General features: G+C 42.6%; 1 protein-coding gene across 1 annotated transcript; it reads right to left on the bottom strand.

Moving 5' to 3' along the window:
* Positions 1–692: 692 nt before the first annotated feature.
* On the bottom strand, positions 693–10138 carry LOC110125950 (collagen alpha-1(I) chain-like). The gene is made up of 3 exons (XM_070471129.1): positions 10127–10138; positions 9021–9476; positions 693–940 (listed from the first exon to the last, which is right to left on the bottom strand). The coding sequence occupies exons 1-3, from the start codon at positions 10136–10138 to the stop codon at positions 878–880; spliced, it is 531 nt and encodes a 176-aa protein (XP_070327230.1). The 3' UTR covers positions 693–877.
* Positions 10139–27517: the final 17379 nt, after the last annotated feature.

The raw sequence follows: 27517 nt of genomic DNA, 5'->3' as shown, positions 1-27517 counted from the left end.
TTGGGACCTTGTAATTAAATGTACTCTTTCTATATAGTTACTGCTTCAAGAGTACACTAGAGGTTGCCTATAGTTTTCTTCTTCTTGAGAAGACAACAGATATAGGACTCGAAGGATAACAGATGAAGATGAAGTTCTTGGCAGCGGAGTGTTGAATGAAAACATGCCTCCTGTGTTACTTTGGGTGGATTTAATCCTACTGTTTTGCTGAGGGGGTGGAGGTTCCCACAATGATTAAGGCTGCTCTGCCTCCCTTCCTTTTAAAGCGCTTCCTCTTCCACGTCTGCTTCCCTCACATCCAGTCACTCTATAGAAGGAAGAAAATATCCATCCAGGTGGAGAAGAGAGGGTTCTAGACTGGACTTAACAGACATCAGTAAAGAAGCTCCTGTAGACCTGTAACAGTGAACAGCTAGGATAGAGTGGCTGCTATGGCAATGGGCTAAATTTTTTTTTTTAACTTTATTAAGATTATTTACAATTTTTATTTGGCTACAGCACATGGAATCCTCAATCTTCACTGCAGCACCGGAATCTTTGAGCTGCGGCATGTGAACTAGTTGCAGTACATGGGATCTAGTTCCCTGACCACACATTGAACCTGGGACCCTGCACTGGAGTGTGGAGTTCTGGCCACTGGACCACCAGGGAAAAAGACAGCAATAACAACAGGCAACCACTGTGCACTGGGCCATAGGGTGCTTGATACTTTATTCATATTCTCTTGCAAACTCACCACCAACTGGCTGAGTATAGAAATGAATGGCCCCAATTTACAGACAAGGAAGCTAAGTCTGAAGGGTGTTAAGAACACCCCATGGGAGCATAGTCGGTGCTGCATCCCGGTCAGATGCTCCAGGTTCTTCTCTCAGCCTCTTCACTTGCTATCAAGGTCACCCAAAGCAAAATAGTTAACCTCTTTGTTGTTCAGTTTCCTCATCTGCAAAACAGAGACAGTAACAGGGTTGACTGCCCAGGGTCTGTATGAGGATTAAATGGCATAAGGAGACGACAGAGAGCCTTTAGCTGGGTACCAGCCACACAGCCCCCTAACTGGGCAATGATGCACTTCCCACTCCATGACAAGGGGATGGCAAGCCCCCGTCAGACTGAGTTGAAGCTCCTTCCATCCCCCAGACACACCTGATATAACATAGCCACTGCTCAAGGGACCTCCCAACCTCTGTTCTGATCCTTTCAATGGGCTGGAAGGTCACTCTCCAGCCACATGCAATACTCACAGAGACAGAGCTTCTACCTCCACATCCCACAGAGATAAGAAAAACAATGCTGGAGTGAACATGTGATGAGAATTGAGAGCAGAGTAGATTTCAAACCCTGAACTACTGTTTCAGATAAGTGCGCTTTTAAGGCATACAACGAAGGCAGAGACACTGTCCAATGTGCTACTAATACCTCCAAGTGTCCAAACTGTAGCCTCCTGTGAAATCTGTTTCTATTGTCTGGAAAAACAAGAATAATTCTGTCTCAAGTGGTTTCTGAATAAAGCCCTTACTATCGAGTGGTGTTTCAAGGATGCTTTCTGTTGTTTTTTGGTTTTCAGGTGTGTTTGTTTGTTTTTTAATTGGAGTGCAATTATTTTGCATTGTTGTATGATTCAACCAAATGAATCAGCTATAGGTACACATATATTCCCTCCTTCTTGGACCTCCCTCCCACCCATCTAGGTCATCACAGAGCACTGAGCTGAGCTTCCTGTGCTTTATAGCAGGGTTGTTGTTGTTGTTGTTTTTCCCCCAGTAATGCAACAAATGAACAAGCAGTCAGTGGATATAGAATTCCAACTTCCCAATTACTTCTGATCTTTGATCTTTGTCAAAACACAAAATACACCTTTAAGTGGTAGTGATTAATGTGTATGTTTTACACTCTGGGCCTATCATGAATTGATCTAACATTTGTAGATCAAGGACCAAAACATCTGCTTCCCTCCCTCAACCCCTGGGATGTGTGACCAGGCCACACATCCCATATTCGTATTAGCCCCCCCCCCCCCACATAATTTAGATATGCTTCCATTAGCCATGTTCTATCATGCTGCCTTTTAGGATGGTTTTATTACAGTTCATTATTTAAATAATTATCAGGTTTCTATATTCCAATGTATTTGTCTTATAAGGTGACATGAATATTCAGAAAAGTCTTCATTGCCTTCAGACTTGGGATAGAAAAATTACTGTTTTCTGTCTGTCCGTTCCTCCCTCTCTTCCTCTCTTTTCCTTTTTTATTAATAAGACTTAATTCCTTCAGAGCAGTTTTAGGTTCACAGCAAAATTGAGGGGAAGGTACAGAGATTTCCCATATATTCTCTGTCCCCACACATACACAGCCTCCTTCATTGTCAACATCACCACCAGAGTGGGGACATTTGTTAGAGCTGATAAACCCACACTGACACATCATAATCACCCAAAGTCCCTTATGGTTAATGGTTAACATTATGGTTCACTCACTGTGCTGTCCATTCTGTGGGTTTAGACACATGTATAATGACATGTATCCATCATTATGGTATGTCTTTTTTTCTCTCCAACATTTAACACTTATCAGAAATTCATGCAGTATTTGCTTAAGACCAAAATGTAAACTATTCTCTTTCTTACTGTTTTCTCTTCAAGATATTAGTCTATCATTCTAACAAGCTTCCTTAGGTAACTGAGTCTTTTTTCAAAAGCTGTGTTTCTTATTTGTATGTGTTAAGCTCACTAAATAATCTGAGTCAAAATCTGTAATTTCTATACCATTATTTTTAGTCTTCCTAGTTTACAATCCAATACTATAGAATTTTAATAATGCTCACTCGCAATAGATTTTTTTAATTTGTTAAGGAGAGTTTATCTTCATGACTTCCATTCTTTAAAATTTCAGGTTTGATATCCTTGATTCTTTATACTAAGTGATTCAGATATGAAATCATAAGGTATTTTGTGAGGATTTCTATTCATAAGTAATAAGAATCTTTGGACCAAAGAAGGATGGGAATTCCTGTGTCAACCAGTCAAAGGATATTTTTTAACTCCGCAAATAATCATTAAGCCCCTACCATTTTTCAGGCACTTTTCTAGGCTCCAGGGCTGAAGAGATCAGCAGGGAGATGCCTCTTACCCCACTCCCAGAAGAGACCAATTCAGATTCACAAAGGTTTAAGTTAGAACATAATTATCAAGAATAGCTCCAGGAAGGCTGTCCCTTCTCCCCCCAGCCTTCCATAGGGGGTCTCACCTAAGAATCAACACAAAGAAAGAGCTCCAGAAAGCCAAGGACCCCAAGGATTGCTGAAGATGAGTAACACCTGAAAGCAATATTCAGCTTGATGTAATTGTCCGTTACATTTCTTGGCTGATTCACATGTTTCTGCATATTATCTCATTTGACCGAATATTCCATTTTCATGTGGACCTAATTCATGTAGGGAATCAGGTTAAAAGGCCTTAAAAGCCTGGATTCTGAAATGTATGTGAGGTTGAGAGGTAATGCATCACTGGAGTGGATAAACCCAAAGATCATCCTGACCAACGTCAAATCCAGGTCAGCAACATAAGCCAGGCAGAAATGCTTTCGCTGGCCAGTTTCAGCTACCATCACTACTTTAACTAAAGAGTTATGACGTCAGTGTGGAAACACAAAGGCAGAGCAGCTGTGTGTTCCAGTGAACACACTTCTGCAACTTCCATCAACACAGATAAACTCCTACACGAACACAAGAATGATGCGTGCAAAGTCACAGACTAGGAGGAATTGCACGCGGAGGGCTACTGCACAGCTTTCACTGCAAAGGAGTTACCCTTCTTACATGAAGAGACTGACCTCCTGCTTACGTTTTCATGATTATTTCTTAACATGCATGGTCAAGATTCTAAGAAAAATTCATAGGATTCTGAAGACGTTATAACCATTAACCAGCCACATAAAGAAAAGTCATGAGGCTGCCCAGAGGAAGGACTCATTTACTTCACTGTGAGTCCAGACACGCCCATCCTCAAACACCCCTGCTTTCATTATTAAGAGCAATGCCTTGAATCTAAACCCAGGTCCACCCCACTCATTGCCTTCTCCATCAGTGTCCTCAAAGCAGACACTTGTCAGCCAGGTATAGGTGAAACATTCTACGCCTAGACTTGTCGCCACCACACATCCTATTAACTGCCTTCAAATAACTCTCTCCAGTGACATTCTTTTCTGTGTATGAAAATCATCTGCTCATCTGATCGATATTGCCAGCAGCTGAGAAGAAAAGGATGCCTCACGCTATTTTAAGTAACTCACCTTTAGCGATCGACTCCTGAGCACACCACTCACCAACACTAAATTCACTTCCCAACTCCAATTTCACTCTGAGAAACAACGTGGTGGCTCAGATGGTAAAGAATTCGCCTGCAATGCCGGAGACCCGGGTTCAATCCCTGGGTTGGGAAGATCCTCTGGAGAAGGGAAAGGCTACCCACTCCAGTATTCTTGCCTGGAGAATCCCATGGACAGAGGAACCTGACCCCCAGTCCATGGGGTCACAAAGAGTCAGACATGACTGAGCCACTAATACTAACTTTTTCATGTTTCCTGACTCTTACTGATCTTCCAAATCCACAGTGAATAAGCCCCCAATATATAATTACCTTACAGATTTTCAGATCTTAAAGCTGAAGAAGTATCTGCTTAAGGGTTCATTTATGTTTTTAGAGACTTGTGTTTTGCCTTTGCCCTGGGTGGTTCATCTTTCATCCAGGGGTCCTCTGGGCAGTGTACAGCCTCTCATTTTTTGCTCTCTCTCAAGATGAACAGTGCGCACCTGATACAGTATCCAGCACAGGCTGACTGTGAGCACGGTTGGACCATCTGGCACCACAACTTGGATTTAATGAATGTTGACTGGATGAGACCATGTGTCACATCCTGAGCTAGGCACCTCCTCACACTTGGCTGCACCTGAGCCAAATCCATTAGCTGACTATTTAAAAAAAATCTCCGGGTAATTAACCAAGCCTTTTATTTTTTGTATCCTGATGTTTTGACATCTGGGTGGGGGGGTGCCTTGAGGACCCTGGAGGAAGTGTCCTTCCCAGGCTGAGCCAATTCCTAAAGATAAAAAGACTGGCCTTCCCACAAGCCTTTCATATGCAAACCAACCGATCCTGAGGCCACACTCCTAACCACCTTCTTACTGGCGCTCACACTAGGGCCACTCTCTGCCAGCCCTCATCATCAGCCTTTGAAGCTTGGAGTTTAACAAAATGAATGACTCTGTGAATGAATGAAAACATGCAAGATGGTAAGCAGGTCAAGTTCCCCAAACTAAGTGGGCACAGATTAACATATTTCATTGATAAGGTTCATTTTTTCCCCCACACTTTAATATCTCTGAAATCAGGATGGGTCTTAATAAGGACAGTATCTTAAAATGACTGACAACTTGGCAGTAGTCACAGCACAATCATCATTTCCCTGTATTTGCATCAACTTGGTCACCGCTATTCATTTTGTCATTGCTTCCACTAAGGGGCATCATTGGCATTGCACGTCTTCTGTTAAATTGCCATCTAAATGGCTTTCAAAAAAATTACACTATGATCTGGCACTTAAAAGATGTTACTGTGTGTGCACCAAGGCAAATAAACAGAGTAGTGGGGTCTAAATGTTCTGTTACTAAAGGAAACATTTGTCTTTGTTTAGCGTTTCCACATTACCTTTCAAAGCAAAATCCAAATGCTTAACTAGACTGAAGGAAAACACAGAAAAGGAATCTGTGTTACAGTTCGTAACTGAGACATATACAAACTGATTGCCTATCACACCATAAGCAATGCTACTGAGGTACCAGCAGTAAAAAGTACCACAACTGATGGAAGAGATGAACATTGAAAGCTGTGAGATGCTAGCATGCCAGTTTCATGCAGTGTCCTGGAAGACCACTGTTATAGTGGCAAGTCATAATATAATTGGCAGTATTTTCTTTTCCTCCCTGTATAAGAAAAATCATGCTATGTCTTACATTCTGATGACATTCCCGATTTGATGAAATACAGAAATAAAGATGGGTTGCCAGTTAATAATAGGTTTTAATACCTGAATAGAATGCAGAGTGGAAGTTTGTTGACTGTGGACACTTTTAGGTTAGAGAGGTATCTGCATGCTCCCAACTTCAGGTTGACTATACCATGTCAATTACCTGGTACGGTTTTGCAGATCCCCAGTCATTTAAAGAAGGTGGCATCACTCTTTCTCCCCTCAAATGGTTTTGGTACATATCCCATTCTGGTGCCAGAGTAACAGCGAGCACACCTCAAGTTCCACTTTCTCAACTTTAATTAGTGCTGCTCCAGTTTTCCACAGTTTAGAGGTGCCAGGGCTGTCTTCTAGACTGAAACCTCACCACGCTGCGGGGGACGGAGTGAAATGATTAGACGGGAGAGCCCATGTTAAATCCCAAGGCACACACACGGGACTTTGAGATGCTGAACACTAGAGTAACATGAGTAAAATGCCAACTACGAGGATAGGCTTCCAGGCAGCATATGGTCACAGCTCAAAAATGAATTTATCTCTTTTTAGCCTTAGTACTGCAAACCATTTTGGAACCAGAGAAGAGCTGAAGACTATAGCAAGGGAGAGAATAGACACACACACAACCCGCCTAGGGAAGAGAAGTGATAAAAGAGTACCTGTAGGTTATAATAAAAGACACTTTTTTTTTTTTTTTAAGACACAGCTTCAAACTCACTATCACAACTGTGATACCAGGTTTCCAGACCCTTCAGCCAGGTGACAACTGCCTCAGTGTAAAAGTGAGTAATAAATCAGAAATAGGGGATCACCTCCACCCATCATGAAGACTACTGGTAAAAGCATCTCTATATGACAAATACATTATCTTTTACAGTGTTGACAACAGACCACCACACATGCAGCATTTGGTACTATTGAGAAGGCCTGCTTCCTGCCCTAGGGTACTCAGGTGAGTCTCCTTTCTGGTCAGTAGAGGAGAATCCAGGGGTTCCCTGGACGAACACCATCTTCCCCAGAGACCTTGTTTCAGTCTTCCACTGTAAGTAGGCAGCTCTGTGTCAGGAATTCTCTGACAGTTGGTACAGGAGGGTGAGTGTGTCCCTGTGAACACCACAGGGGAGCGTGGCTGCCAGCTGGTGGGGTGTACTTATCTGTGCAGACTTAAAATAGACCTGAATGGCTGAGAGGGGAGAAACTGCTCCTTAAGCAGCAGAAAGGGAAAACACTGGGTCACCCGTCTTCTGGAACCAAGGTATTAGGAAGGGGAAGGTATGTTTGGCGATTGCTATCTGACTTACATCCTGGGCGGAGGGGAGTGGGGGTAGAGTGTGGAGCCCATGATGTCAGTCCCTGACATCAACCCTGATGTCATACCAGCTGGGCACACAGGGGTGGGCTCCCAGAAGGAGAAGACACTCCATAAAGGGCTCTGACCCAGGAGGTCAGGAGTCGCAGCGTACATCGCCATGCTGGGATTTCCTATTGTATCATCACATGGGCAACTCTCTCTCCAGAGAGGCCAAGAGATAGCATAGATTAGTGGAAACGGGCACCAGGCAGGAAGTCAAAGACATCCAGGTTCAAATTCCAATCTTGGGAAGACTGCACAACTCTTTAAATCCTAAAATAGGGGAAGTTAAGAACACATCAGGGTGACTGTGAGAATCAAAGTTACATACAAAATATCTAGGACACCTGTATGCACCGTGTATATGCTGTATATATCGTGTCACCATGGACGAAGCAGGTTTCCTGCTCTTTCACATGTAAACTTTCTTATGGAAGTGATGTGACCTGGTGAAGGGAGAAACAGTGTGGACCAGAACAAGAGGTTCATGTCCTTGGCTAAGGCGGTCTGCAGGGTACCAAAGGTATTATGAAGTTGTCTTATGGTATGAATATTCTTGGTAAGAAATAAAGTACCTGTGAGAACCCACACGTATGATCAGAAAGGTATCAGGCTGATGTGAACGAAACAGAACTCAACACACACTTGTCGACATCTCCTCATTTCAAGTCCCTATGATAAACACATGACCATCTCTACTCCCAGCTACAGTGATGACAGACTGTGTTCCTACAACCTTGTGTAAAACTTAATACTAACTCTATTTCTCTGCATTTGAGGAAGTTTCCTCAAAGCAAATAATCCACACGGAAACCCATCTTTTTTTTGAAGGCTGAAACTTTCTCCCATCTTCAAGTGCATCAGTGCGTTCTGTATTCTTTTCTTCCCCCAACCTGCACCCTGAGAGAAGGGCCACAGCTTCTACTCCCCTTCCTGTGCTCCACACCCCAGTACGCTGGAGACCAACTGCAAGCCCAGTAGCATGAAGAAAATATTCAAAATGTGACACAGAAGGAATCATCGGCAGCTCCGACACACTGTTCAGGGACCTTTAATTACGAGGTGCGGGATTCTTAACTACTACCTTTGGCAGAAGCCACAGCGGGGGTGGGGGGGCTCTGGGTGCCCGTCCCCTGCTCCGATGGGGGGGGGGGGGGCGGGAAATCCCCATCGAGGAATTCCCTCGGGGAAGAGCCTGCGTCGAGAATGCAGCTGGGGGGAGAGTGGGTGTGGGAGACGGTAGAAAGTGGCCTGGGTTCCCGCTTGCCCATATTCAGGTCACGGGCGTCCCCGACAAGGACGACCTGCCTCCCCTCTACCGGGGCGCGCCTCAGGGACCCCCGAGTCCGGCTCCGCGCGTCTCAGCACCAAACTTTCTCCTGGAACGAAACCTCTTTCGAGCCACATGGGGTGGGGAGGGTAGGGGATGGCAGGAGGATGGAGGGCTGCAGGGCCGCCAGCCGCGCCCGGGAGACAGCCCTCCTCCCTCAGCCCGCTTCCCTCCGCCGCCACCCTCTTCCTCGCAGGGAAAGCGGCCCAGACAGCGCCGCCCCGCCCGGCCCCACCCACCCCGCGCCCAGCCTGGGCTTCACAAAGCCGCGGGGTCGGCGCTGCGCCGCCCCAGGGCGAGGGGGCGAGCCCCGCGCGGTACCTTCAGGAAGAGGTCGGGACACCGGCGCCTGAGGAGACCCGCCGCATCGCCCGGACGCCGCCGCCGCTGCCGCCGCGGGAGGCTGTTCCGCTGCGCCGAGACCCTGAGCTGGCGGGGGCCCTGCGCCGCCGCCGCCGCCGCCGCCCGTGCTCCCAGCGCCGCGCCGCGCTCGCTGCGCCCGGGCTTCGCTGCCCGGCGACCGCCACTGTCAAGCGGAGCCCCGCCCCCTGCGCGCCCGGCAAGCCGCGGCCCTCGGGACGCGCGGCCGCCCGGATTGGCTGCCGGGCCACTGGCTCCGCCCCCTCCCCACGGCCGCGCCCCTCCCCGCGCCCGTGGCGCGCGCTGCTGCCGGCTCTCTCCCGGGGGCGCCGCGGAGGGTGCGGTCCCGAGCTGGGCGAGGCTTCCTGCGGGCGCGGAGCGCTCGAGAGTCTCCGCTCCTGTGCCCTGCAGTTTCTCCTTGGCCCGCCCAGGAGTAGACACCCACAAAGGGCAGAAAAAGAGAAAACGTTTTCTCTAGGGCCCTTCGCGGGGAAGGCAGCGGCTGCAGCAGTTCTGGTGTGAAATGTTAATTACAGGAAGACATTTATTAGGAAGCCTATTGGAATTATAGCCAGAGGGGTTTTGCTTTTTTTTTTTAAAACCTCTTACACAGTCCACACTTCTTCATTTTTAGGAGGAAACTTAATCCAGTTCAACAACTTACCCAAGGTCACAAAGCAAAGAAATTGATTTTGTACTTCTACACTGAATCAAAGCTGCTTCAGCACTTAGGTCTTAGGCACAGAGATGCGTTCTAATAATTGACGCTGTGTACACAGCGTAACAAGAAATTAGGAATCCGTAGAGATTGAAGGTAGATTAATGGTCGCTAGGGGGGCGAGGGGGGTGGGGAGTGACTGCTAATGGGTTGGGGTTTCTTAAAGGTGATGAGACTGTTCCCTCAATTTGTTAGTGGTGATGGACGCGCAGTTCTGAATCCACTAAAAACCACTGCATTGTATTAATACACTTCGAGTGAACTTGTGCAAGCTTCCCCCCTACCTGAAGTAGAGTGTTTCTATGAAACCTTTCATAAGCCAAAAGGGCAGCAAGCACAAAAGAATTACCTTGGGGCACATCTTGCTAATGAACACATATCAAGATAAAGCACAGATGCTCGCAGACTTAGTTCAAATCTATGGCAGACTGATACTGAGATGCCCAGTATAGTTGGGGGCGGGGTGGTGGGGGGAGGTGGAGCCTGACACAGCCTCTGTATAGGCTTGCTGCAAATCGAGTGCTGAGTGCTGTTTTTGCTTTTTGCCTTTTACATAAAAGCAAAAACCCTCTTTGTATTTCTTTTGGTGATCGAAAATGGTAACTAATGTAGTTTTCTCATAACAAGTGATACCCAGTAAACTTCTGAAAACCTGAGGTTACCTGTGAGTTACATCTCAGTAAAGCTGTTATAAAACTATATAGACAGTAACAGTGTTTTTGGGAAACACACAGAAACATGTAGTTGGAGTATGTCACAATCCTGTTCTTTATGGGCAGAAATTATGATTTGTATACATGCACCCATTCATTCATTAAGCCATGTATCTTTGCCAGGTACACTGACAAAGGTACAAAGATTAATAACACATGAGCTCTGTCTTCAATGGGTGCCCACACTGTTAGGGGGCAATTGTTATAATACAATAAGTTGTCATTCCAAGGAGGTAAAACAGTGCCAGGTTTAGGGCTGTTGCTGTTGTTTAGTCCCATTCTTTTCGACCCCATGGCGTGAAGCAGCAGGCCAGGCTTCCCTGTCCTTCACCATCTCCCAGTTTTCTCAAACTCATGTCCATTGAGTTGGTAATGCCATCCAACCATCTCATCGTCCGTCATCCCCTTCTCCTCCTGCCCTCAATCTATCCTAGCATTAGGGTCTTTTCCAGTGAGTCAGCTCTTCCTCACTCAGGTGGCCAGAGTATTGGAGCTTCAGCATCAGTCCATCCACTGAAAATTCAGGGTTTAATTCCTTTAGGATTGACTGGTTTGATCTCCTTGCTGTCCAGGGGACTCTCAAATGTCTTCTCCAGCATCACATTTTAAAAGGATCAATTCTTCAATGCTCAGCCTTTTTTATGGTCCACTTCTCACAGGTTTGGGTACTGAGACCTAAGGACCTTGGCGCAGTCACAGAGAGACTGGAGTTGGGTGTCTTAGTGACAGCTGATGTGGCCCAGGGTGGGAGGTGTGGCAGAAAGTGAAGCTGGACAGTTACTCCCAGGACAAAATATCATGGTGGATCAGAGCTCAGTTCAAGAGGGATAGCTTAATTAGGAAGTGAAAATTTGAATTCCTCTGGGTCTTTCTTATCCCTGGTATAGTGTGCGATTTTGGTGAATGGTCTTACTCTAAACCCAGTTTCATCATCTTGTTGAAGTATCATAGTACGATTAGCTGGACTTTGCTTCTACCTTTTTAGCACACAAAGAGCTTTCCAGCAGTTTCTCCCGAAGGTGGAGTGGTGAGGGGATGCACTCAAGGCCTCATGAATTCTGAATAAGGGAACTGGGACAGAACTCCATCACTGAACTCTTGAGTTAAGAAAACATTTTAAGCTGCAGCGAATGAAACTGTTTTTACACTTGGAGTTGATCTACTTTTTGATCAGGAAGTAGAACTATTATAGGCCCTAAGGGGGACAAAGAGGAAAAAAAAAAAAAAAAAAACAGCTACTGATCTCCTCAGCTCCTTAGTTGGGCCTGTGCTGGAAAATCCTGGATTCCAGGCTTTATTAAAAAAGTGGCTCAACCATTTGAAAACTGGAGGCTACCTACCTGTTTTGTCATGATACAACTGTCAGCATACCAATAGCATTTTCTTTTCCTTTTCCTTTTCTTTCCCCTTCATGGGATTGTGGGCACCTTTTGAAAGCAGGTACTGTTCTTTGTGAATGTCCTGATTCCCCTTCCCCCACTTGCATCTCCATTCATCCTTACCCTGTCCCCTTCCCCACCCCATCCCTACCGCCGGAGCCCAACAGACCCTCAATGAATGTTTGTTAAGTGCTCCATGTCATTCTACCATCAAAAAGGGTATCTTTTTTTTCTCACTACTAATTGTTTATAGCACTGACATACTTTATGAAACTTGAAAATTAATTGGCCCATATAGTATGTATGCTCTGGAGTTCTGGGGCATAGTTGTAAGAATATTAGAGAATCACATTCCACACTTTAATAAGCTGTGAGTTGAACTCTAAATGTCTGAAATTTAAAAGTTAGTCTCAGTCTAGGAAGGTACAATATTAACATTTTAACAGTAAATAAGCTAAGTATTTGACAGCAGAATAATTTTCATACTTGTAGAATTTTTTTTCCATTCTGAAGAGAGAATTTCCTAGTGGTTTTAAAGAATCTTTGAAATCTTTTCTAAATCTCCTTTGCTTTCCTTTTTCTTTTTTCAGATCACCCTTTTAGTCTCATTTTTATCGTTCACAAGACTGTGATATCTAATTAACACTGAAGCATCACAAGTCTCTTTTTCATAAATCTCCGTGCAAAAATCTAGGGAATCCACAAGAATGAGGGAGAGCTGGTTTCCCTGGAGTCTAAAGCTGGGGGGAGAACCAACGAGAAGGCTGGAGGCATTTCCCCTGCAGGAACAGATGTCCCTCCCCGAGGAGTTAGGATGCGCTGCAAGAAATAAGATAATGAAAATAAGCAAACTGCTTTGTGAATATTATCAAATATCATCAGCCCCAGACAGATAGCTCCCTAAATAAGTATCCTTTACTGATAAAAGTAAAAAGCTGATGAACATGACAGTTTCTCTAACATATTTAGGAAAAAAACTGCTTTGCACAAAAGGATTGACTTAATCAAAGGGCTTCCCAGGTGGCTTCCCAGTAGTAAAGAACTCACCTGCAAATACAGGTGATGTGGGTTTGATCCCTGGGTGGGGAAGATACCCTGGAGAAGGGAATGGCAACCCACTCCAGTATTCTTGCCTGAGAAATCCTGTGGACAGAGGAGCCCGGTGGGTTACAGTCCATAGCGTCTCAAAGAGTCAGACACAACATAGCAGCTAACACTAACACAACCAACTTAACTGGACCACGTGTAATAAACAGAGTGTTTGTTTGTCTCGAGCAGTCCTCGAGAGGAGGGAGGAGGTGACTTTGGAGGGGTTCAGGGGGTTTTTAGCCGTCATCTGCCCCCCCAGCCGTGGCTCAGCAGCCTTCTAAGCAGCCTTCCTTCATTCCAGGTCACTTGGCAGCGAGTCATTGGGACAGTGAGTGTCCCTGCCCTTGTGATATTGATGTGACCTACTTCTATGGGAGAAAAGCCAATCAAAAAGGGAGGGAACATATATATGACTGATTCATGTTGATGTACGACAGAAACCAACACAACGTTGTAAACCAGTTTTCTTCCAATTAAAAAATAAAAACAAAAGCATGTTCCCCTGCGGAGTGGTCTGCTCAATGCTGGTGTGTCCAATCAGTTAGCCAGGGGTCCCCCTCTCTGTTCTAGGAAAATCAGTGTATCTTATGACAATATTTCAGGAAAGGATACATGCAGATGGTGACTACAAACATTGGTAATCCCATGAAAAAGAGCAATTTTGTAGGTATTGTGAAAATTGTGAAGTTTTTTAAAAAAATTGAAATTAATGCTACCGTTTATTGCATACTTTAAAAAGTTCACAGTGGGGACCCATTCCTTGGGCTTCCCAGGTGGCACAATGGTAAAAGAAACTACCTGCCAACGCAGGAGATGCAGGTTTGATCCCTGGGTTGGCAAGATCCCCTGCAGAACAGAATGGCAACCCACTCCGGTATTCTTGCCTGGGAAATCCCATGGACAGAGGAGCCTGGCGGGCTATAGTCCATGGGAGTCACAGAGTCAGACACGACTGAATGACTAAGCACACCTTTTCCCTAGCTGAGAAAAGAACACAGGATCCTGTCTGGATGATCAGGGGGAAAGTCATCATGATAGGGATGGATTCTGAGCTGACAGTGAAAGATGAGTGACGAACAGTAGTCTGAGGATGGGAAGGAGGGAAGAGCATTCTATGCTGAGTAAACAGCACCTGGGAAGTCCCGGGGTGAGGACATGTACATGGCTTCAGAAGAAAGCAAGCCGACTTGACGCAGATGAAGTGTGGACGGGGTATGTGTTTCTGTTCGCCTGAACTGCTTCGACGTTCTCTGCCTGCGTGTATGACAGATCCCCCACCTCCACTTCCAGGAAAATAGCTTTGTACTTGAGAGAAAAGAAACAGGCTTGAAGCAACTTGGCTGTTACCATAGAGAATAAAGAAATAAAAAATTTTCATATTATGTAAAAGGAAAGTCAAGCGTGATATGTAATTATTCAGAACAAGACACTAAAAGGGCTCTTCAGTACAATGAAAAGGAGTAACTATCCCAAAGGAAGCTACTGTTTTGACATTTAACTGGGAAGCCATCCAAAAATTTAGACTAGGATTATAGCCCTTGATTTTCTTTTTAGTGATTATTCAGAGGAGCTGATGTTTGCAATTCTAGTTACCTTCAAATGATAATAAAGCAAAACCCAAAGGAGGCATATGGAGAAGATTGACAGTGAAATCGTTTCTTTTTAAATTGACTTGCAGCATTTTTTGATGTAGCTAAACTTGTCTCAAAAAATGAACTCATTCTTTTTTACTTCTTAACTCTCTCTTTTTTATTTCTTTTAAAAACTACTATAGCCTGGTTGTCTTTGACCATTTAACATGGAAACAATCATGTTACTTCTTTCAAAGGTTGTTGGTCTAGTTAGGAAATGTAGAGGAGCTCTGACATTGGTGGTGACCGCAATAGATGGAGGGCTGTCTCAGGACTGGTTCAGGGTAAGTGTTTTCTGGAAGATTTGAATCATCTAAGCTAGTTCTGCAGATTTAGTTTTCATTTCCAGCTAGCGCTTCACTGCTTTTATCAGGGTAAAAGACACCTGACTGTATATTCTAACAACTGCAGTGTTTTCAGTTTTAGGTTGGTTCCTGAGGTCTTGTGTTCTGCAACCCTCAGTGTGATTTAAAGATCAGTTGGATGCTGGGACCTCCCTGGTGGTGCAGTGGTTGAGAATCCACCTGCCAGTGCATAGGACACAGGTTCGATTCCTGGTCCGGGAAGATCCCACACCTAAGCTCTGCTTAGGTGCTTAGACATAGCTAAACCACTATGTTGCAACTACTGAGCTTGAGCACCGCAGCCACTGAAGCCTGAGAACGTGGAGCCCGTGCTCTGCAACAACAGAAGCCACTGAAGTGAGAAGCCCTACTCATCACAGCTAGAGAGTAACTCCTGCTCACTGCAACTGGAGAAAGCCAGCGCAGCAAAAAGACGCTGCTGCTGTGCTGCCCGGTCACATCTGACTCTGTGCAACCCCATGGACTGTAGCCCGCCAGACTCCTCTGTCCATGGGATTCTCCAGACGAGAATACTGAAGTGGGTTGCCATGCCCTCCTCCAGGGGATCTTCCCAGCCCAGAGATCGAACCTGCGTCACTTATGTCTACTTGCATGGGCAGATGGGTTCTTTACCACTAGCACCACCTGGAGAGCCCAACAAAGACCCAGTGCAGCCACAAATAAATAAATAATAAAGTAAAAAAAAAATCAGATGGATGCTTATTAACTAGGCAGCGTGGAGGGCTCATGTGGAGACTGGCCACCTGCAAGGGCCTGGAGAGGTGACGATCAGGGCAGATACACCTCTACTCCTGCTCAGAGTCTGGAAATCCCCGACAGCAAGAGTCTCCCTTACTTGAGAGAGCGTCTCCCACATTGAAATGAAATCAGGTGAAACTAAACTCAGCAGCCACCGTGAAGACAGAAGGGTAAATTACAGCTTGAGGGATGGGAATGGACAAGGGGAGGGAGATTCCCACCTGAGTTGGAATGTGGAGATTGAGAGACCGTACGTAAGAGGATCTGGATTGTTTTCAGCAACATTTGCAGAATTATTCTCAGCTTCCATCTTGCACATAGCTTGTCCTCTGACAGTCCGTGGGCCAGGTGTGGTTCAGAGGACGTGTCCTTGGGTCTGCCTGCAGACATCAGAATTTCTTGTGAAATCTTTATGTATTTCATTTCCACCCTAGACTATATGTTTCTAAGTAACATATTTCTCTCAAAGTCTTTTCAAACCAACACCTACCAAGGTCTGAAGTAAGCTCTGAGTATTTAACAGTTAAAGCTTCCAATTTGAGGTCACTATTCAATGGCAACTAAAACTACAATACATTGTAAATTTATGATTTTCAGGCATGTGCTGAAAAGTTACCCAAATTATAGATTCTCAAGTGCCAAAGAATTAGCAAAATATGTAATTTTGATGGATTTGAACACTTAATTATTATAAATAAAAATTATATTCTTAATACATTTTTGTTTGGAAACAAATCAACTTTAAAGATGAACAGTAATGAGTGTTGAATCAACTGTAGCCTGATTTGTATGAACCAGGTTAATGTAGTATTATTAATTTGTTTGATTACAGTCTATTTATAGAGCATGAATTTAAAAATCTTGAAGTAATATGTAATTATAAAGTAAATTTTTTTTCCATAAAAATGTGTCTTAATTTCCCTAAAAGTAACCATGGAAAGAAAAATTGCAAACCTAAACTAAAGGAAGATATATTTATATCTGTTTGTGCTTTCAATATTCAAAAATTCCTAAGGACTTAAAAACCCTAACAATTACTTTATATTTGTTGTAAATGTTGTTGATTTGTTATTTAGTGATTGCTCTTCATTAATGTACTCCCTACAATATTGTGATCTTGTTTTTCCAAACATATATTATAAAAGTGAAATAAGCATTACATAATTAATGGATAATAATACTAAGCTCATAAATAATATAAATGCTTTTTTCCTATACTTTAAAAGAAATGTTAAGATAAAAGAAACTTACAGTTAATTTTTACTTTAATCATTAGTCAGTGGTTGTAGTAGCTACATATTAGTAAAATACAGAATTTTAGCTGCAGAAAATCTATGTCTGTGCTGTTCAAGTTTAATATTCCTTCATCCTTTAGTTCATCCCCTGTGTGTGTGTACACTCAATCTTCTCCAACTCTTTGCAACCCTATAAACTGTAACCCACGAGGCTCCTCTGTCCATGGAATTTTCTAGGCAAGAATACTGAAGTGGGTTGCAATTTCCTTCTCCAGGGGGGGTCTTCCTGACCCAGGGATCAAATTCATGTCTCTTGTGTCTCCTGCATCAGCAGGTGGGTTCTTTACCAGCTGAACCATCACGGAAATAATATTCAGGTTTAATATTCTTTCATCTTTTAGGTTCATCCCCTAAGTTGGTTAAATCTAAGTATTGTCCCTGCACAATTAAATCATATAGACAATATTGAAAATGTAGTTTTTGGTTTGACAAAGTATGCCTTTGATTTTTCTAGAAAATAAAATGTGCATGCCTCTAGGATGAATAATGCCCAAGTATGCATTTAAAATATTTTTAGGTATTGATTTTTAAATCATATTTCAGAAACCATTATAGCTGTGCATACAAACACAATTACAGACATTTCTGTAGTACTCAGTAATAGCTGTTGAGTCAGAGAAATAATGTACTTAATTTTTAAAACAATTTAATGTCAGATATATTATATATACTCATTATAAGTTTGGATTTAAGATATCTGACTAACAGACAAATACAAGTAAATAGTCCTACTTTATATTCTAAGAAAATTAACTTCTTTTCTGGGTCAGTTATTAGGAGAGGAAGCCCAATCCAATAATCTGGTTTATTTTAAAATATCCATTAGGTACATTGACACAATTGAACTTTTCTTTTAAACGTTTTCTTTTTTTTAAATTTTGTTCCTTAATTAGAAAAAGATTATTCACATACTAAGGGAAAAATTGCTAAAAATGATACAATTTAATGGTATAAATGAATAGCACTAATTGTGCAACAAAATATTATGCCAACCAAAATAAACAGTTATGTAATGGCCTTGAGCAAATTGAATAAACTCTTCATCTCAAAAAATAAGAAAAGCATACAATTTTTCTCCACCTTATCAAAATTGAATCTTTAGTCAAGGCTGTGAAAAAATAAATTATTTCTTTCTTGCAGTGATATTATTAATTTTGACAATCTGATATTAACTGAAAGTGAGTAGCACTCTGACCTTGCAAAAACTTGTTATAGTTTTCATGTTTCTAAATCTGTATTTTAATATTGTTTTCTTTTCACAGTGACAACTCAATGAACAAGTCATTCAGGAATAAAGTTTCTTTATAACTGACGAAAGTTGACAGAACTGATCTACATGAAAATGTAGAGGGTAAGCTCCTTGATTTTGGTCTTGGCAGTGACTTTTTCTTTATATTTGACACCAAAAGCAAAAATTAAAAGGTGGGAATACATCAAACTAAAAGGCATCTGCACATCAACAAAATGAAAGAACATGCGACCTACAGAAAGGGAAAAATATTTGCAACTCATACATCTGCTAAGGGGTTAATATTTAAAATATATGAAAAACGTATACAACTGAAAGCAAAACACCAAACAGTTCAATTTAAAAATGGGCAGAGAAACTGAATAAGCATTCTTCTAGGGAAGACAAATAAATGATCAGAAGGTACGTAGAAAGGTTTTCACTTTCTTAATCATCAGGGAAATGCACATCAAAACTACATTGATATATTACCTCACACATGTTAGAATAGCTATCATCAAAAACACAAGACCGATGACCTATTTGCAATGCAGAAATAGAGGCGTAGTGGTAGAGAATAAGTGTATGGACACCGAGACGGGAAGAGGGGATGAGATGAATTGGGAGATTGGGACTCACATACATACACTACTATATAAAACAGATAACTAATGAGAACCTACTGAATAGCACAGGGAACGCTACGCAATACTCTGTGGTGACCTAAATGGAAAAAAGGAAATCCAAAAAACAGGAGATATATGTCCACATGTAGCTGATTAACTTTGTTGTACAATAGCAACTAATATAGCATTGTAAAGCAACTATATTCCAATAAAAATGAAAAATAAAAAAGACAAGAGATAACTAGCATTGGCAAGGATACAGGGAGGAAAGGGAACCTCTGTGCAGTGTTGGTGGGAACATAAATTGTTTTCGCCTCTAAGGAAAACAGTTTGGAGGGCCCTCAAAAATTTAAAAATAGAATTACCATTTGATCCAGCAGTCCCACATCTGGGTATATATCCAAAGTAAATGAAAACAGAGTTTCAGAGAGGTGGTTGCACTTTCACGCTCACAGGAGCAGTATTCACAATAGCCAAGACACGGAATCAACCCGAGTGTCCATCCACAGGAGAACGAATCAGGGTGTGATGTATATATGGATGATCTCCAACTTATGACAGTCTGACTTATGATTTCTGACTTACTGTTGGTGCAAAAGTGATATGCATTCTGTAGAAACTGTACTTTGAATTTTGATCTTTTCCTGGGCTAGTGATAACATGCTACACTATTCTCTTGTGTGGTTCTGGGAGCCTGGCTCCTAGTCAGCCAGAGGAACACATGAGTGCACCGCTGACACACCTGTTGCCACTCCATACCCATAACAACCATTCTGTTTTTCACTTTGAGTACAGAATTCAATACATGACATGAAATATTCAACACTTTTTTGTGTGTGTGAAATAGGCTTTGTGTTAGATGGTTTTGCCCAACTGTAGGATAATGTTAAGTGTCCTGAGCACATTGAAAGTAGACTGGGCTAAGCTACATTGTTCAGTAGGTTAGGGGTATCAAATGCATTTTCAACTTATGATATTTTCAGCATACAATGGGTTTATGGGACATAACCCTATCATAAGTCAAGGAAGATCTGTATATACAATTGAGTGTGATTCAGAGAGAATAATATAACAGAGAAGGATATGCTCTTATTGGTGACAAATGAGTGGACCTGGAGGACATGATGCTAAGTGAAATATGCCAGAAAGAGAAAGAAAATGCCACATGATATGGTTTATGTGTGGAATCTGAAATAAATAAATGACTAAATAAAATTTTGGAACTGTAAAACAAAGTGTAGAAAAGTGGCTGCCCTGGGATAGGGAGGGAGGGGAAAAAAATAGAGGTTGTTAAAAAGGCACAAACTAAAATAAGCAAAATTGATCAAATTTAAATCATATACCTGTATATTAATCATGTGAAGCATAGCTACCCGAATATGTTAACAAGAGGAATAAAAGTCTCTTTCAACCACATATGTGTGTTAATATCCGAGTGAAAGGCAGACATAAAATGTGTTTAGTTGTTCAGTTGTGTCCGACTCTTTTCGACCCCATAGACTATAACCCTCCAGGCTCCTCTATCCATGGGAATTTTCCGGCCAGAATACTGGAGTGGGTTGCCATTTCCTACTCCAGGATTTCCTCCCCACCCAGGGATCAAACTCACATCTCTTGCATCTCCTGCAGTGGCAGGTGGATTCTTTACCACTGGGCCACCTGGAAAGCCCAGCAAACATAAAGGTCATTCTGGAATGTGTGCAAGTTCATGAAATCTGTCTCCCTTGTCCCTATCCCCCACTGTCCATTCATTTCACTGAATGAGTGAATGATTTGTCTGTAGTTATTTTGTATAGTCAGGACTTTGGTGCAACATCAGTGATGTGGGCCTGTTGCCAATTTATAAGAACAAAGGGAAGGGTTGCTGTGTGGAGGTTTATGCTTCAGATGTCCTGAGATCAGGAGATGGTGGCGGATGTGTGTTGTGAGCAGTGGCATTTGCTGAGGTCTTCATCGGTACTTTACTGCTTACTGTCATGGTTTGGCTTCTCCACTCGTCCTGCTTCACTTCCCACCATCTCTCGAGTTCCCTTTGCTTGGTTTCTGCTTTCCCCACCCTGTCTCAATGCCAGCTGTGCTTCTCACAGGAAACTGCTGTTTAATGTCACTGCTGATCAGCCTCCCCAGATACCCTTGGCAATCTCACTCTGTTTTCACAGCCTCTACCTCAGGAAATGCAGAATGATTCTTCTGGTGGAATTTTTTTTTTCTTTTAAACATTTTATTAGAGTATAGTTGATTTACAATGCTGTGTTAGTTTCAAGAGTGCAGTTCAGTGAATCAGTTATATATTCATGGACGCTCAGCCTTGTCCAACTCTTTGTGACCCCATGGACAGTAGCCCACCAGGCTCCTCTGTCCATGGGATTCTCCAGGCAAGAATACAGGAGTGGGTTGCCATTTCCTCAGCCAGAGGATCTTCCTGACCCAGAGATCAAGCCTGTGTCTCCTGCATTGGCAGGCAGATTCTTTACTATTGAGCCACCTTTGAAGTCCCTATATATATCCAGTCTGGTTTTGTTTTGTTTTAGATTTTTTTCACTGGAGCAGTTTTAAAGCTTCATGATTTGTTTTCTTTTTAAATATAAAACTGAAAATACTGAGAGCATGTCTGGATACCTACTCCTTATAATTTGGGTGGCACTCAGTACTTTAATACATCCTAGTTCTTATGCACAGGACACTGCTCCTTTAATTGTCTCATTTTGGCACATCTATCCTTCAGGATTGCCAGATCAGAGGAGATCATCACTGACAGACATTTCAGTCCTCTCTGTTCTGAAGCCAAGTGTACTACCAGACTGAGGGAATTAAGGGAATCAGAAAGGCTTTTGGTGAGATAGTATCAATGTTCCCAGAACTCTGAAGGAAGGAAACTGGAGGTAAAAGGCCTCGACATCAAGAGATCAGGGCTGGGAGGAACCTCCTCTGATTGGGGTGAGAGTGGTCATTCCAGTTGCAGTTATCTGTGCACCCCCAGGCAGATGGAGCCTGGCCCTCCTTAGCTGTGAAGTGTGAGTGTCCATCATTAGAATCTCTCATGGGAAAAATGGTTCCCATGGACCGCTTGTCTTTAGGAGGCTATTAGTAACATGCATTTGTTACATGTTGTCTGGGAGTAGCCCATCCCTACAAGACTCTTTCTCTAATACTATGTTAGCCTCTGGATTAGCTGTGTGCTTAGTCTCTCAGTCGTGTCCAACTCTTTGCGATGCCATGGACTGTGTAGCCTGCCAACCTCCTCTGACCATGGGATTCTCCAGGCAAGAATACTGGTGTGGGTTGCCATCTCCTCCTGCAGGGGATCTTCCCGACCCAGGGATTGAACCTGCCTCTCCGGCACTGGCAAGCAGATTATTTACCAGCGTGCCACCTGGGTAGCCTCTGGATTAGCTAGTTAGCCTTTAAAACCCAAGGGCATAAGAACCCACTGACCATTGGGGTTATAAGTGGAGAAATAGTACATGCCTTGGATTGGTGGTTGGAGGTAATTAAAGATTCTGAGTCATGGAGAACCAAATTAGGGTGAGGAGCTTGAGAGGCCAAGGGATTGCAAGAGAAGAAATTTGTGCAAAGTTTGGTAGATCTAAAGAGTCAGAGAAAAGAGAGAAACAGAGAAGGGTAGAGAAGAGATACTTAAACCACTTTGCTTTTTTGCATTTTCTTTGTTTAGCCTAGATCTTATTCTATTTACTATCAAATGGACTCCACTTTCTCTGTTAATTATTTGTTAAAATTTTGGGGGGGAAATCAAGAATAAATTGTTCACTTTTGTTTGCTGATGTTGGCAGAGCAGTTCCATTTCCAAGAGTAGGCTTTTGTTTTGCTTTGTTTTGTTTTTAATTATTTTTATTGGAGTATAGTTGCTTTACAATGTTGTGTTAGTTTCTATCACACAGCAAAGTGAATCAGCTATATGTAAACATATTTCGCCTCTTTTTTGGATTTCCTTCCCATTTAAGTCACCTGAGAGCATCATGCAGAGTTCCCTGTGCTGTACTGTAGGTTCTCACTAGCTATCTATTTTATGCATAGTATCAATACTATAGATACATCAGTCCCAAACTCCCAGTTCCTCCCACCCCTCCTTTCCCCCGTGGTATCCATATATTTGTCCTCTACAACTGTGTCTCCACTTCTGCTTTGCAAATAAGATCATCTATACCATTTTTCTAGATTCCTCTGCATTAATATATGATATTTGTTTTTCTATTTCTGATTTACTTCACTCTGTATGACAGTCTCTAGGTTGACCTATCCACATCTTTGCAAATGGCACAATTTCATTCCTTTTAATGGCTTAGTAATATTCCACCTCTTCTTTATCCATTCCTCTGTTGATGGACATTTAGGTTGCTTCCATGTCCTGGCTATTGTAAACTGTGACAGTGGGCTTTCTGAATAAGATCTTCTTTGTCCTTATCAGCACTGGAAAAGGGCTAAGAGAAAGATCATTGTCCTTACCAAAGGGAAAACACTTTAACTTTTGATTAATAATCTGTTTTTTAGTGAATCAAAATGACGAACTCAAAGACCTCTGAAAGTTGCTGGAAGCATGGACAGGCTAAGACCCTCAGCATAGCCCCTAATTTTTCTTTTATAGCAAGTTACTGGTAAGTGAATTGTTACACTAATCTGAGACTTTCTCAAAAAGATAGAGATGACAGATAGATAGATGGCTGATAGATGAAATGTTTGCAGTGGGTACAGTTCTCTGAATGCTATGACTTACTGACCTGCCATAGGGCCGGTGGTAATGAAACGGAGCAGGACCATATGATCCTTGCCCCCCCACCCCCACCATGTCCTCTGCCTGCCTTTTGCCTGTGGAAAATTTTAATCAAAGAGTAAGTTTAATCAAAGAAGTGAGAAACGCTGAAACAAAGGAAAACAGTCTAAGGAGACTAAATAATAATAATGTAGTCATTTAGCATAGTCAAGGACTTTTAGTTCTTTCTCAAGGGCCTTAGATAGAATTCTGAGCCATATCCTGTAATCTGCCTTATACATACCAAAACCCCAGGTGGAGAAGTTAACTACATGATGGCCGGACTGTTCCCAGGACTTCAGCTGCCACAATTCTGAGAAATGACTGCAAAGAAATGGGAACAAATGGACCCTGGAACTGATGATTAACTGCACCTAAAACATTCAAGATGATATTGGTCAGTCCACAGATGATCAATTTGAAATGACTGTTAGAGATGACTGTGCTGTTTCTGCATGTAGTCCTCCCCCACCAGACTCCTGTCTATAAGTGCTCTCAGCCTCTTCTTGTCGGGGGTGGGGGGAGTCGGCCTTTGGACAGATGTCTGCCACCCCCCCCCCCCCCCTCCCCCTCAGTTGCCAGCATCTAAAATAAAGCAAACTTCCCTTTCCATCATCCTGGCCTGCTTATTGGCTTTTGAGCAGTGAGCAGTTGGACACCCTATGCATACCTTTTGGTAACAGTGAGAAGTGACAGGCATACCTTTTCAGCGCAGGAGGCTCCAACTGACACTTTCCACTGGAGAGCTTCGGACCCCGCTACATCCAGGCTCTGCACCGTCAGTCTCTCCTTCCACTGTAAATCCAAAAGTCCATCATTGTCCTGATTTCCAACTGAGTCGCTATCTCTTTGATGAGACTCCTAGTTATGAAGAAGCTTCAATGACAGGAAGAAAAGTGAACCAATTCATACTTACAAAGTTCTCTAACCAGGATGAGCTGTGTGTGTGTGTGTGTGTGTGTGTGTGCTCACTCAGTCATGTCTGACTCTTTGCTACCCCATGGCCTGTAGCTTGCCAGGCTCCTCTGTCCATGGTATTTCCCAGGCAAGAATACTGGAGTAGGCTGCCAAGCTCTCCTCCAGGGGATCTTCCTGACCCAGGGATCAAACCTGTGTCTCCTGCATTGGCAGGCAGATTTTTACCACTGCATCACCTGAAAAGCCCAGGATGGGCTGACACATTAGCAATGTAACCCCTCCCCATAAAATCATTGTACTATAACTTCCTATATGGGGAAACAATGCAAACAGTGACACACTTTATTTTCTTGGGCTTCCAAATCACTGCAGATGGTGACTGCAGCTATGAAATTAAAGTTATGACCAACCTAGACAGTCTATTAAAAAGCACAGACATTACTTTGCCAACAAAGGTCTGTCTAGTCAAAGCTATGACTTTTCCAGTAGTCATATATGGATGTGAGAGTTGGACTATCAAGAAAGCTGAACACCAAAAATTGGTGCTTTTAACTGTGGTGTTGGAGAAGACTCTTGAGAGTCCCTTGGACTGCAAGGAGATCAAAGCAGTCAATCCCAGAGGAAATCAGTTCTGAATATTTATTAGAAGAACTGATGCTGAAGCTCCAATACTTTGGTCACCCAATGAGAAGAACTGACTCATTTGAAAAGACCCTGATGGTGGGCAAGATTGAAGTCAGGAGGAGAAAGGGATGACAGAGGATGAGATGATTGGATGGCATCACTGACTCAATGGACATGAGTTCGAGCAAGCTCCTGAGGTTGGTGATGGACAGGGAAGCCTGGCATGCTGCAGTCCATGGGTTCACGAAGAGTTGGAGACAACTGAGTGACTGAACTAAATTGATAACTTCCTATACATTAACAGGACTTGGGACCTTATATCTCCTTTATATCTGTTCCTGTCTACTGCTACATACTGTCTATGTCTCATGTAGTTCATTTATATCCAAGACTACAGGTGTTCATGTAGCCTAGGATCTGAGTGTGTAGTCATAAAATATATTGTGTAGAAAAAATTTTCTTGGCTGTGTCATGCAGGATCTTAGTTCCCTGACTAGAGACTGAACCCAGGCCCAGAGCAATGAAAGTTCTGAGTCTTAATCACCGGATGGTGAGGGAATTCCCTTACATAGAAATGTTTGTGTGAAATTTGCAGAGTCCTTTGATAGTCACTCAGAGTTCTTGATTTTTTACATCTCTTTATGAGCCTTGAAGGGGCTTCCCACTTGGCACAGTGGTAAAGAATCCACCTGCCAATGCAGAAGACACAGGAGATGCAGATTCAAGCCCTGGGTCAGGGAGATCCCCTGGAGAAGGAAATGGCAACCCACTCCAGTATTCTTGCCTGGAGAATCCCATGGGCAGAGGAGCCTGACAGGCTACAGTCCTTGGGGTCAGAAAGAGTCAGACACAACTGAGCAACTGAGCATGCACATGCACATGAGCCTTGAAGAGTTAGTTCTAACCACCTATGAGAATAGTCCAGGGGAATATTTTTCTAGAGCAATCTGAATGAGAAATATTCGGAGAAAGATGAACTTAAATAATAAGCAAAGAAAAGAACAACTCCAGAATCTACTGAATAACAAATTATCAAACCTCTTACATTCCATAGAGTATTTCCCCAAGACACCTATTATCTTACCGTTAAGTCCTCAGGACCATAACTGTGTAAGATAGATGCGGAGGAATTACTCTTGTCTTAACCAACACTTGAGGTTCAAGAGAGTAAGAGGCTTGTTCAAGATCACACTGCCTTAATTTCTCTTTCTGTTTTCTCATTGTTAGTGTATAGGAATGCAAGGGATTTCTGTGTGTTAATTTTATACAAATTATATAAAATTATATCTGTATCTATACACTAACTGCACTTATATCTATACACTAGCAATGAGAAAATAGAAAGAGAAATTAAGGAAACAATTCCGTTCACCATTGCAACAACAACAAAAATACTTCAAAATAAATCTACCTAAAGAAACAAAAGACCTATATATAGAAAACTATAAAACACTGATGAAAGAAATCAAAGATGACACAAATAGATGGAAAATATACCATGTTCATGGATTGGAAGAATCAATATAGTGAAAATGAGTGTATTACCCAAAGCAATTTATAGGTTCAATGCAATCCCTATCAAGCTACCAATGGTATTTTTCAGAGAACTAGAATGAATAATTTCATAATTTGTATGGAAATACAAAAAAAACCCTCAAATAGCCAAAGCAATCTTGAGAAAGAAGAATGGAACTGGAAGAATCAACCTGCCTGACAGGCTATACTACAAAGCTACAGTCATCAAGACAATATGGTACTGGCACAAAGACAGAAATATAGATCAATGGAACAAAATAGAAAACCCAGAGATAAATCCACGCACCTATGGACACCTTATTTTTGACAAAGGAGGCAAGAATATACAATGGAGAAAAGACAATCTCTTTAACAAGTGGTGCTAGGAAAACTGGTCAACCACTTGTAAAAGAATGAAACTAGAACACTTTCTAACACCATACACAAAAATAAACTCAAAATGGATTAAAGATCTAAATGTAAGACCAGAAACTATAAAACTCCTAGAGGAAAACATAGGCAAAACACTCTCTGACATAAATCACAGCAGGATCCTCTATGACCCACCTCCCAGAGTAATGGAAATAAAAGCAAAAATAAACAAATGGGACCTAATTAAACTTTAAAAGATTTGCACAACAAAGGAAACTATAGGCAAGGTGAAAAGACAGCCTTCAGAATGGGAGAAAATAGTAGCAAATGAAGCAACTGACAAAGAATTAATCTCAAAAATATACAAGCAGCTCATGCAGCTCAATTCCAGAAAAATAAACAATCCACTTTAAAAATGGGCCAAGCAGGTGCAGCGCTGTGCAGCTCTCTCGCTCACACAAAGCCCAGACGTGGAGAAA

Source organism: Odocoileus virginianus, chromosome 8 (assembly GCF_023699985.2).
Source record: "Odocoileus virginianus isolate 20LAN1187 ecotype Illinois chromosome 8, Ovbor_1.2, whole genome shotgun sequence".
Taxonomy (NCBI): Eukaryota; Metazoa; Chordata; class Mammalia; order Artiodactyla; family Cervidae; genus Odocoileus; species Odocoileus virginianus.
This window is presented reverse-complemented; position numbering and strand designations above follow the sequence as displayed.